Genomic DNA, 12,429 nt, shown 5'->3' with positions numbered 1-12,429 from the left:
TAGCGATTTTAAAATCACTAGCGGTTTGTGGTTTTGCGATTAAGCCATCGCAAACGCTGTAGTGGAAAAGGGCCCTCAGTGAGATTTTAGCAGAAATTTCTTGAAAAAAAACGATTCAGCCGCTTTGTACCAACCTATGCTGAACAAAGGTATGTGGCCACTGATCCTTCTGATCCCCTCCCCCTATACCCCAATGATCAGTGGATTCCGCACCTCTGTAGAAATGACACTAATGCACATTCAATGCAAACTGTATGCAGCATGGAATTACCCTTTTTACTTTAATGTTTAAAGTGGAGCTGAACTCTTATACAGGACAGAAGGAAAACACAGAGAAATGCACCCTGTATCTATTTAGAGAGTTAATTCCCCCTCATCTGTGACTAATCACACGTTGTAATTTGATCTCTCAGCTGTGTCAGCTGGCTGCCTTGGCAGAGCAGCTAATTTTTAAACACAGGCGGTTAACCCTATGTCTGCTTCCATGAAAGCAGGAAGTAGAAACACTGCAGATTTATTGCAGGATTGGTATCAGCTCTAACAAAGAAATGTTTTCTTTCAGGGCATATTCACAGTGGGACATTGCGGAGCTGCGTTATAAAGTCTTATGACGCAGCTTACCGCACTGCAATGATAATCCTACGGGACCTTCACAGTGCGACGTTAACAGTCACGTTGAAAAATGTTGCGTTATGGTAACTCACTGCTTGCAGTGCGTCACCTCTAAACACAGTCGCGTTGCAACTTTACCGTCGCATTAAAGTGGATCTGAGATAAACTTTTACTCATTGCATAATTGTGTTCCTTTCCTATTGTTTATAGGACATTCCTCAAGCCAAATACTTTTTTTTGTTTTGTTTTAATACTCTAATTCCCTATAAACTAAACAAGCCTCGTCCACAGCTCCTTTTGTGCTTGGCAATGTACCAAGGGCTTATGGGAGCTCAGTCTGGGCAGAAGGTGAAGGAGGTTACTAGCCAGAGATTTCAGAGGCAGAGGGGAGGAGGGAGGAGGAGAGGGGAATGAATTTACACACAGGCAAGCTGATAGCATCTCCAGACCTCAGCCTGTGACAGTGTGACAAACAGAACATGGCTGCCCTCATTGTATCACAGGAACAAACAATCATATTGTGTTGAAGCTGTTTGCAGCTAGATTTGCTCAATAAACGATCTAAACTTTAGATAACATATATAGACAAGTTACTTGTTATAGTTAGTTTTTCATCTCGAATCCACTTTAAACCGCAACGTCCAACTGTGAATATGCCCTAAAGCATAGATGTCAAACCGGTCCATCGAGGGCCGAGGTGCTCACACATTTTTGACACAGTCGAAATTACTTGATGGGTCTGAATCAGGAAAGGTGTGGTCCATCAGATTCAAAACATTCCTCTCTTTCGCAGTCCATCCTAAACACTGGCATGGATCTGGCCCTCCAGGCCTGGAGTTCGACACCTGTGCCCTAAAGGTTATTATGCTGTTGCTTATCTTATCTTTTAGAGCAGAGAGGAAGTTCTGAGTTCAGGTCCGCTTTAAGTCTTCTTTTTCTTTTTGTAAAACCTCTGGATGTTCATAGGCAAAAGGTTTACTTTTACAAAACTAAATCACCCTTGCCTGTTTTTTGGACACAAGATATAAAATCATCACTCTTCCATGCAAAATTAGAGCACAAAAACATACATAAAGAAAGGCACATATATACTGCTCTTCAGATAGATAGCAAAAATACTTGCAAGTCACATCAGCATAACATACAGCATGCAACTTTCAAACAGCAACCTACCAGCTACAGCAGATAAGTAATGCTGCCGTCTCTAATAAAAATCAGTGGTTACCTAGCCACAATGTGCAGTTCCAAGCATAGCTCTTGGTGTGTCTTCAGTGCAAGCCTTCATCCCTTCTAGATTGAGGTCTGATTATTCCGCTGTATTGTTGCAGATGTGTTCCTCCCACTATGGATTTCCTTAGTGACACAGTTACAGTGTTCTGGCTGTGTGAGTGGTCTGCTTTAGGTGGCTCTTAGGTATGCAATGAGCAGAGCAAGTGCTCTCATCACAGAGAACTGCGTGCTACACTCTAGCTGTAAGCGGGGCCTGTTACGCCTCACGCGGCTTATCCACTGATTGCGGTCCTATTACTCTCATTACTGCTCATTACCAAGCCAGTGACAATCGCAGTCAGATATGACCTGCCAATGTACTTTGCAAATAGGGAAAGAGTGAAGACAAACTCCAGGCAAACAGCTAAGCACAGCTGAAATACAGAATAGGTGAGCTGTCCCTCCTGTGAAATAATTTGGAATTATTTCTAGCCTGTCCTGTGATTCTGATGGCTGTAGAGTGGTTAACAGCTAAATTACTTCATTTTTTCCAGTGCAAATTGAATAATTACAAAGAGGTCAGGAACATGCCTAGAGTGCTGACTGGGCTCTGAAGAGCATCAGCACACTGGTGAGGTCATCACTGTAAGAGCGCTGGGGTGGAAGTTAGTTGATTTTCCACTTCCCTGCCCCCAAATGTTGCTATGTAGGGGGTTAAAATGCAGACTCTAAGGCACCTTCAGGTACGGACATTGCGCACATTAAATCGGGCGTCACTGCAATTTATATGGCGGAGATATTCGCAAGTAGATAATTAGTAGATTACAGATAGTACTACAGACAGTAAAATATCAAAATATCGGTAATACTGACCAATATTTTCCTGTGGCCTAACCCAAACTTATTCTCATATGAGCCCACCCTATCTTCTGCCTAACTACCCCCCCCCTCTCCCCCACCGATGACTAACCCCAAACCAATCCCCTTCTGATGCCTAACCCGAAAGACTCCCCGCCAAAGTCTAAGGCTGACTAAGGACCCATCTCCAGTTAACTAACCCTAAAGACTCACTTGCCAATGGCTAACCGTAAAGACCTGCTTGCCAATGACTAAACCTAAGAACCCACTGTCAATGACTAACCATAAAGAATTTCCGTCACCCCCGCCGATCCCTAACCCTATCACCAATAATTTGGGCGCTGCCATAGGGAACTATATAATAGACGCGATTAGCAACCGATAAAATACAAACTGCGGCTACGACGCTTTGCCTGTAATAGCCACTAATTGCAACTACTAACATAGGTGTCTTGGCGTCCATATTACTCCAAATTAACTGTGTTATTTCAAAAACTTTCAAAATTCAGGAAAAATTATTTTATTTTGTGTGAATTAGTGTAAACCTCTATTAGTCATTTATAGCTGTCTGTGTCCGTGCCTTGGATAATTTCCATCAATTCCTGTCACCACAGGAAATGGATAACTCTCCCCAGCAGAGAACGGAATAGAAACAAAATTAATTTTCTTTACCGGGGTCACCAGAGTCCCTGCTAAATCCATGAAAGACTATGAGTGCCTTTGAGGGATGGTAAAATACATTCATTGTTTAGTGTTCTCTGCAAAGTGTTGTGTAAAAGTTCAGCCCTATAAAAGTGCATAAGAATTGTAATAATAATACCGCAGAAATGCCACATTTTCATGCATATTTCTGACACTGGGTTTACCTGACTCCACATGCTGGTGTTGTACAACGCCCGTAACATGTCTGGCCTCTGAATTTCATTACAGCCATGTTGGAGCTGCTTCTTGGCCGTAGATTTGTACTTTTTCTGTTCATGCAAAAACCAACGAAGGACAGATGAGACACGTAAGACAGCTCTAGATCCCTCAGAATGCTTGTGCAGGGATGTAGGCAGTAAAATACCCTGTACTATGGAATGCCATGGCAAGGAAGGTCCTTTTGGGGCATAATTTGGAGTTATGCATGAACATTTCTCTAGACAAAAGCTTGCAGCCTACAGAGTTCATAAATGTGTCAATGCTTTCACATCCTGTATACGCCCGTAATTTCTTGCATCATGGTCTCTTTGTCTACGTAAATTGGTTGAGAAGTATAAAGAGACCCTGCAAATGATATTTGAGTTTGAGTGGGGGAAAGGTGAAAATGTGATCAAAATGGAATTCCATTACATTTTTTAATACATTTTGGTTATGGCATAGATCTGTTAGTCTGTGTCCCCAACTTGGAGATTACATCGGCCTTCCTGTACTGGTGCCTCGCAGGATCCTGCTCTAACTTGGACTTTCTTAATACCTGCATAGGTGAAGTACCGGTAGATAGCCTAACTGTGAGAATCCTAGTGCCTGATTTTTATGGTGCCAAGACCACAGCATTTAACAGACTAGAGCACCGAACCCCACAGTGAAGATATAGAAGTGCTGCTGAGAAGATCAAGAGAGGTGCATATGTGTTGCACAATGGCTTATACAGAGATGGTACAAGTGGCTGTGTAATCTCAGCTTGAACATTTTAGCACAATGCTCTTCTTCTCCAGGGCATCCTCAGTTTTCTGGAAATATTTACTAGTTAGAGGGATCTTTTAGGTTTTAAAGGAGGGCAGATGCAAGAGTTAGGCACTAAGGTTTGGGGGGATAGTATTGAGCACTAGGGAGGTAATGCAAGGTTTTGGCAATGGAAAACTATTAAGTACTGAGGGTGTAGGTTTTAATGTGAAATAGTATTTTACATGTGGTGGGGGATATGCTTGAGTCGAGGAGAAAGGGGGTTGGTTATGTCCTGTATGTTCAATAAAGCTCTTGTTGTCCCCAAGACCAGTAATGAGAAGTCACTCAGATGGAAACACAGACAAAGATAACAGCTTGCCAAGGTTCCAAGCCTTCCCCTCACTAACTAATTAAAAAAAATGTTTTGGAAACTTCTTTTGCCATGGACATACCAATATACATAAAGTATTTTAAAGGCACACTCAAATGTGGTGGACCAGTTGAGTGGCAAGAACACTAGAACCAAGAGGAAGACACCACTTCCTGATGACACCTCAAGCAGACAAAGAACAGAATGGCCACCGGCCTCTATCTGCCGGCATTGGGCAACCTTGTTACCTGGCTAATCTGTTCACTGTTACTTTTAGCCAGGATATGTCTGGGGTCATCCACCACAACGCTGTAGTGCGTTTTCTCCTTCTCATGGGCAGCTTTGTATAATTTCTGCTCAGAACAGTACAGGAGATGTTAACATTTAACAGCAATAACATCATATTAATGTCATTTGGGAACAAATTATAAAAGTAGCCTAGGCTAAATAAGAGGCCAACTTGACATTTCAAAAATAGTAATGAAAATAAGGGCAAAATTACAGAAACTAACAAGGTTAAGAAATAAAAAAGACAAATAATGATGTATTGTGAGATCTGTAAAAAAAATGAAGCAGAAAAGTTAGAAGTATTGCAAAAAAACATAACTCCTCTAAAGATACCACTTAGAAACATAATTGATAAATTGTATGCTTGAAGAGAACCTGAGGTGGCTTTTACAATAGATAATAGGACACAGAAGCATGTGCTCTGCACAATGACATGCCTCTGTGTCCTTAGTGTGTGCTGCTAGTCTCCCCCGGGCTCTACTGTCCCCCCCTGAAAATAGTAGCAGGCTATTGACAATCTGCTTGTCGCTAGCCTGCTATTTACCTTGCATTTGTCAATCTCTGCACCTCCGCCTCCCCCCGCATTGTCTCCCCGCCTCCTCCATCGCTTTGCTCCCCGCCTCTTTCAGCTTGCTCCAATCGAAAGCTAAGCTGCGACCCAGGAGAACACATGCTTCTGTGTCCTATTATCTTTTGTAAAAAAGACCTCGGGTTCTCTTTTCAGTAAATCTGAAGTACAAATTAACTTCAGGCTTTATACATAGCTATGTACAGGGAAGGCTCTGCATACCACAGATCCTTCCTAGTGCTCAGTTCATCCCATCATTCCTGCACCATCCACAGTGGAAGCTACTAATCCTTCTAGGTCTGCAGCACTCCTCATGCAGTTTTCAGAACTACTTGCATCCACGAGAAGTTCTGAGAAGTTCTCAGACTTGTGCCTGCGCAGTACAGATGCATTCATCTTCTGAACCACTTGAGGACATGAGTAGTTCCAAAGGTTGCACAAGGAGTGCTGAAGACTTAAGCCTCATACACACGGGGCACCGTTGTTGCTGTTGCTAGCACACAGGAGACGTGTGCGCAACAGCTCGGCTCAGCCCAACAGGCAGAGACGCGACGGAAGCTGTCGCTGAAGGTTCGCCCCGCCGGAAGCTCCGTTCACAGTGTGTAGGTAGCTATCGCTAGTACGCATACACACGTAGTACGCGTGGCGGAATAGCGACAGTTGCGGAGACAGAAGTTGCCGGCGATTGAACTTTTCAATAGCACGGCAACTGCTGTCTCCGGCGACAGTTCGGGGTGCGCGCCTCATACACACGGGGCAACTGTCGCCCAGACATGCGCGTGCCACGTGTTTGTGGCGACAGTTGTGCCCCGTGTGTATGAGCCTTTAGAGGAACAAGTAGCTTCCACCGTGGACAATGCAGGAACAAGGGGGTGGTCCAAGGCTGGGAAGTCTCTATGCTATCCAGAGCCTTCATGCATAGGTAAATATTAAACCTGAAATGAATTCCCTTTCACAAAAGATACAAATAAAAAAAATACAGTATTTAAAAAGCTCATATCTGTGCTCAAACAATTCATATGATTAACAGTTATTTAATTTTGTCAAAATAGCTTTATTCAGTCATGACACACTACCACTATCTTGTCTTATTCTAGGCCTATGTCTATTCTTATTGACCTTTAAAAATTGTCCAGTTAAAATAAATGTATTATTATAAATATTAACAGCTTATATTAAGCTTATTTAATAACAAAAATAAAAATAAGTGGGGTGCAGGAGACAATCTGCTCTGGGATAGGCTGCTATCAGTTAGTGAATTCCATTATTCAGTGTCATGGGACGAAAAAAACAAACAAACATGTATGGGAAAATTATACAAAATGTAAATTTTTATTTATATGCTTAAAAATAATTATAAATAGTGCTAATTAATTGTATTCGAGCCCCCGTTAAAATGTTTAAACATATATGCTAACTACACACTAATTTTAATATAATATTGTGTATGACAATAATAAAGGTTTATTGTCCCAGTGAAACGGTTTTTGTTAAAAAAAAAAAAAAAAAGCTGAGAGATTTTTTTAAAATTCCTATTAACCTACAAGGTGTGTATGTTGCCTCTAGGGGGCTCTGCACGCCTTTGTTGGTAGTCACTCAGATGCGGCCTGGTCTTAGGATGCGTTGCCATATCTCCCGTGTCTTAAGCTACATACACACGAGACAGAGATGTCTGCAGTTGCATGGAGACAAGCAACAGTTGAAAGTCTCCAGCAACGACAGTTGTATACAAGCGACGATTGTATACACGCGGCAACAACCTGTCTGCAACATAGCGGAAACTGTTGCTCAGCAACTTCTGTCGCAGGTTCAATGAACTGTCGGACTCACAAGAGTTGCTAGAGACTAGCATACACACGACCGCACCGACTTCAGACTAGCAACGGTTCCTGCAACAGCTGTTGCCGGGAATTGAACAAGTCAATCGCCTGGGGACAGCTCTGATGAGCAACAGTTGCTTGCGCGTGCCTCATACACATGGGGAACCTGTCGCCGCAACATGCGCTTCCAGCAACAGTTGTAGCCCGTGTGTATGGGCCATTACACTATGTTCACAGTGGTGCGGTATATGGCCACTTTGTAAAGCAGCTTGCCAGGACAATGCACCACAGTGCAGCAGGTGCGTTGCGGTATGACGACACGCGGCATTATAACATGTATTACAGCAAAATGTACATGTTAACAGTAAACGTGTAGCATACCTTTCATTGACTGTATGCTTCACTGTATCCGCCGCAATGTGCACATAACATGCGTCACCATGTTCCCATTGTGTTGTTGCTGTTACAGGGAATGCAACCGCAACTGTGAATGTAGCCTAAGAGGTTTATAATGGATATTATTTTTCATGTAGGTACTCTTCTAATTATTTAATTGTTTGGTATGTTTTTGTTTGTTTGTTTGTTTGTTTTTTATGTAATTTTTTTTCCTTACTTTTCCTAACCTAGGTAATAAAAAGTGTAACCTATATTTCTCCATCTGATGTTCAGTTCACATAACAATAAAAGATTGCACACTGATTGTGTGTATCTTTTACCATGTACAGCTACATGTTGACATATTCAAATATTGCTGATGTAGCTTTGCCTCGAGTCTGGTAGTGCATGACTGATACTTGTGAATAATAATCTTATGTTCACGAATTTATCTTTATCGTTTCATATTAATGCAATAAATGCTCTAGACTCCTTGAAATCAAAAAAAGTGTGTCGTATCTCGTATGTCATTTAACTCTAGCATACTATTTAAAAAGTTGGTTTCCTGACTTGGGATCTTACAAAAAAAAAACCTCCTTAAAAAATTAAAAAAATAAACACTTTCTGACACTAACACATGTAGGGGTCACTGTACCTCATTGGCCAGCTCGGTGGCATATTTGAAGTGATTGAGCAGAGGAGTATCCGCGGTGTACTTGAATTTCGACTTTGTCTTTTCAAAGGACTCACGGTACTTGTACTGTAGAGAGACCATAAAGAGAATAAAGAAAATTGTTTAGGTTCATTATTTTTATGCTATTGTAAGGTTGGTTAGCAAAAAAAGCAGTAACTCTCAGCAACCAATCAAAACTCACTTTGATTTAACAGTGGTGAACGTAACCCTGATTGGTTCTTAGAAGTCATTGCCCTTTAAGGCTTAACCACTGCCTTGCTAAATAAACCCTTATTCAGTTATACTTTACCAAGTTAAATAACAGTTTGGGATGTTAATACCGAATTCTGAATACAGTATACTTAGAATGCAGCAAACAGGAGTGTTTTGAAATAAAACGGGTTAGTCCACCCAAACATCATATTTTAACTGATGAAAAGTAAAATCTACTCAACCCATTTTTTCAGTTTACTACCATCACTGTGTAATTTTTTTTTATTTCCAACCCTATCAGTTTCTTCCTCATCATCTTCTTTTTTTAGCTTCTAAAATAAAAAAATTGGACATAATTACTTACCGCACTATAGAGTTGCTTATTTTGCCCAGCAAGTGTGAAGTCAGGGGTGTCCCAGGCATAGCAGCCAATGCCCTTCAGCCATGTCAAGTCTTCTTTGTATTTGTACTATAGACAAAGACAGAAAGTTTTGTATTAGTCCATCACTATACAACACTTTGGTTTTAGAGGTACATAGGTTTTGTACAGCTCAGGCCAGCCCCTCTTGTGTATACAAGCTGTGCTGCTGAACTCTTTCTGCCTGAACTTTCACACCCCCTTGTCAATAGGACGTAATTGGCTTTGGTGTTTCTTCCACAGATTAGTTCATCACGTGGGTGGAGTTTGTGATTGCAAGCCAAACTGTGGGGGGGGGGGGGGGGGGGTTCACCACAATATCAGCCGTACAGATGTCCCTGATACATTATTAGAGAAAAGGTAGAGATTTCTTGTGGGAAAGTAGCTATCAGCTACTGATTGGAATGATGTTCAATGCTGGGTAAAAGTTCTTCTTTAAAGAAGAGCTGTCAGCCATACTATCTCAGAAAAAAACACCCACATATATAAGAAGTTCAATACTTGCTCTACGTACATAACATATGTATTGTACTGTCCACGTTTTGATTTTAGTAATTTTTCTACAGTAAAAAAAAGAGAAAATCCTTCTTAGCATTTCCCATTTTAGGTGTGCCTATTTTGAAGCCAATCCTGATGTCATTTCCTCCCTTACTCTCCTCTGCCTGATTGTGTATGCATTGCCACTGTAGAAAGTGCATTGTCTCAGCATGAGAAATATTGGCCAATCAGAGAGGAACAGAGGTGTGGAAGGGGAAAACAGGAGGGAAAGAGACTTCAGCCAATCAGGCTGCGTATGTTAAGTCTGAGGGGAAGTAGAGAAGCCAAAAAGGACAACCCAGCATGCCCTACAACTTCCCTTTTGTGTACCAAATTTTGTGTGTACCAAATATGAGTCAGGTAAACTGGGGAATGATCATTTATCAACAAGAAAAGTAATAGTGATTTTAACTTTTGGATTGCCTGGTTAGCATCCTTATTACTTGTTTCCCAGATAAAAATAAAGAATTGATTTTTGATTTTATGCCCGACAGTTACACTTTAAGGTAAATATTACAACAGTAACACAACCATTGAGCTCACTTAAATACTGTACACTCTCCCTTTAAATCAGTTGAGAGATTTCCTGTATGATGGGCTGCTGAGTTAATTTCCAATCAGCCTGTCTGCCCAGAGCATTCCTTTCCATTCGCTCTCTCTGGAACCGTGAAGATTTTTAAGAGAACGGAACGAAGCAGAAATAAACTGAGTGTCTGCTTTTATCTGCGTTCAGGGAATTAGTCTGTGCTGCCATATGATATTGATTTCCTTGCTTCAGAAGAACCAGGCTTGTCACTGCTTCAGAGCAGATGATGCACTTCACGCATAACAAGCACTGTTATTTGAAGTCTAAACTTCCATTCAAAAATATATATATCATATTATGACTATGCAAGTCATTTTGAAACTTTGTGAAAATGTTCTATGTATTTCAAGCAGGTACAGTTTTCTTATATTTACAGAAAATCTGAATTGCACTTATTTGTTACTGCCTGGAACAATCCACCGTTTTGCGTACAAAATACCCCAGATGCCCATGATCCTATAGGAGTACTTCAGTGCGCAAATATTGCAAAAATATTGCTCCTTGCAATTACAGCATCTGTGGTGAATATTTCAATTATAGGAGAGAAAGAATGAATATTAGAGATGGGACAAATCCCAAGTTTCCTCAAATCCGAAACCAAAATGATTCTCAAATCTTTCGATTCTTGTACATAAGAATTGTGTGATCTGTGCAAGAATAGTAGTTAAACTAAGAATAGTATATTCTAAGTCTAACTACTATTTTTACACAGATCACACAATTCTTTTGTACAGGATTCGTTAGATTCAAGATTCGAGATATTCAAAAGATTCAAGAATCTTTTTTGATTCAGATTCGAGGAAATTTAGGATACATCCCATTTCTAATGAATATATAAAAGGATGTGTCCCTTCTAACTCAGCACAGATTTAACACAACTGCCCCATTGAAGGCAGTAGAGCATGACCCCTCTGAGTTAAATAAACACTAAAAATGCATGGTTTCTGCATGTTAGAGATGCTAACTTTGTGGTTTACAGTGACTAGTGTTGGTGTTCAAATTTGGCATAGCGAATTCTGAACAACCGGATACTCCCGATCAAAGCTATTCATCACCGAACAAGTGGACAGGGTCAGAAGAAAGGAGTTCACTGCCTTGCGTATCATGTTGCATTTCACATGACTCAGCTGCTTCCTCCTTTCAAACCGAAAGGAGGAAGTATTGGAGTCAAGTGAGGCGCAACATGACAAGCAAGTCAGTGAACTCCGCTTGACTATGGCCTCAATTCACTAAGATCATGCTGGAGATAATAAGGCAAGAGAGTTCCTTAAGTTACCTCCTCTGTAGTTAAGTTACCTCCTCTGTAGTTAATTTACCTCCTCTGTAGTTAATTTACCTCCTCTGTAGTTATTTTCACATGCAGTTAATTAACAGCCTGTCTTTAACTCTGGAGTTATTTTAAGGATTGAAGAGTTAACTTAAAGACAGAAGAGTTAACTTTAGGTTTGCCTGAGGTAAAATGTTTCCTGAATACTACATGCCTTATCACCATGGTAACAACTCTAGAAGAGTTATTAAAGACAGGAGATAATCTTAGTGAATTGAGGCCATTGTCTGCTTGTTCGATACTGAACAGCTGCAATTGGGAGAATTTAGGTGTTCTGAATTCGCTATGCCAAATTCGAACACCACCACTAACAGTGACCCTTTCCCTTTTTCCATATCATAAAATATCTGTATGTTTTTAAACTACGAGATATTTACGTACTTTGACAGTAGTTATTACATCATAGTAAACTTTCATTGACTAAAAGAGAAGCCTTTAATAGGAGCACTGCTGAATGGACTCTCCAAAAACATTTTTGATGGCTTTATCTTATCCTACTGTAAACTAATTTCATGATGTCTGAGAAAATGAGAGAATCCCATAATAGGTTAAAGGGAGTCTGAAGCCAGATTTAAAATAGAAAACAAATACTCATTTAAGGAGAGGGAAGGCTCTGGGTCCTTATAGAGCCTATTGACCAATTAGTTGGAGACTGCTCTCTGCAGCTGCCCGAGGCTTCAAAAGTCTTCCGAAGCCTGAGTGCTTTTAAATCTGGCTTTAGATTTACTTTAAGTTTAGGAAGGGCAGTCTAATTTTCACTAGAGAATCCCTTGAAGTTGACATCATGCAAATTACATGCAATCAACTCACATCACTGATGGAATCAGTCACAGCGCGGTGGTGGAAGAACTGAGGATGGTCGGGGATGGACTTCCAAATACCAAGTTGGCTGACATATTTCTCCTTGTATTTAACCTAGAAAAAAAAG

The 12,429-nt window shown here is 40.8% G+C and overlaps 1 protein-coding gene across 16 annotated transcripts in view; it reads right to left on the bottom strand.

Annotated features, from left to right (window-relative positions):
* The window catches only part of NEB (nebulin), a 321,375-nt gene that overhangs the window by 80,139 nt on the left and 228,807 nt on the right, over nt 1-12,429 (bottom strand). For 14 of the 16 annotated variants that reach the window (XM_068245793.1, XM_068245797.1, XM_068245803.1 and 11 more), the window contains 4 exons: nt 12,312-12,416; nt 8,998-9,102; nt 8,403-8,507; nt 4,945-5,049 (listed from right to left, as the gene is read on the bottom strand). In XM_068245793.1, the coding sequence (XP_068101894.1) occupies nt 4,945-5,049; nt 8,403-8,507; nt 8,998-9,102; nt 12,312-12,416 (420 nt within the window). Of the gene's footprint in view, nt 1-3,545; nt 3,651-4,944; nt 5,050-8,402; nt 8,508-8,997; nt 9,103-12,311; nt 12,417-12,429 lie in introns of all 16 variants that reach the window. The other 2 variants (XM_068245795.1, XM_068245800.1) reach the window with 1 other exon arrangement.

The sequence above is a fragment of the Hyperolius riggenbachi genome, chromosome 7 (assembly GCF_040937935.1).
Source record: "Hyperolius riggenbachi isolate aHypRig1 chromosome 7, aHypRig1.pri, whole genome shotgun sequence".
NCBI lineage: Eukaryota > Metazoa > Chordata > Amphibia > Anura > Hyperoliidae > Hyperolius > Hyperolius riggenbachi.
The sequence above is the reverse complement of the archived record's forward strand: the minus strand, read 5'-3'. Positions and strand labels throughout refer to the sequence as shown.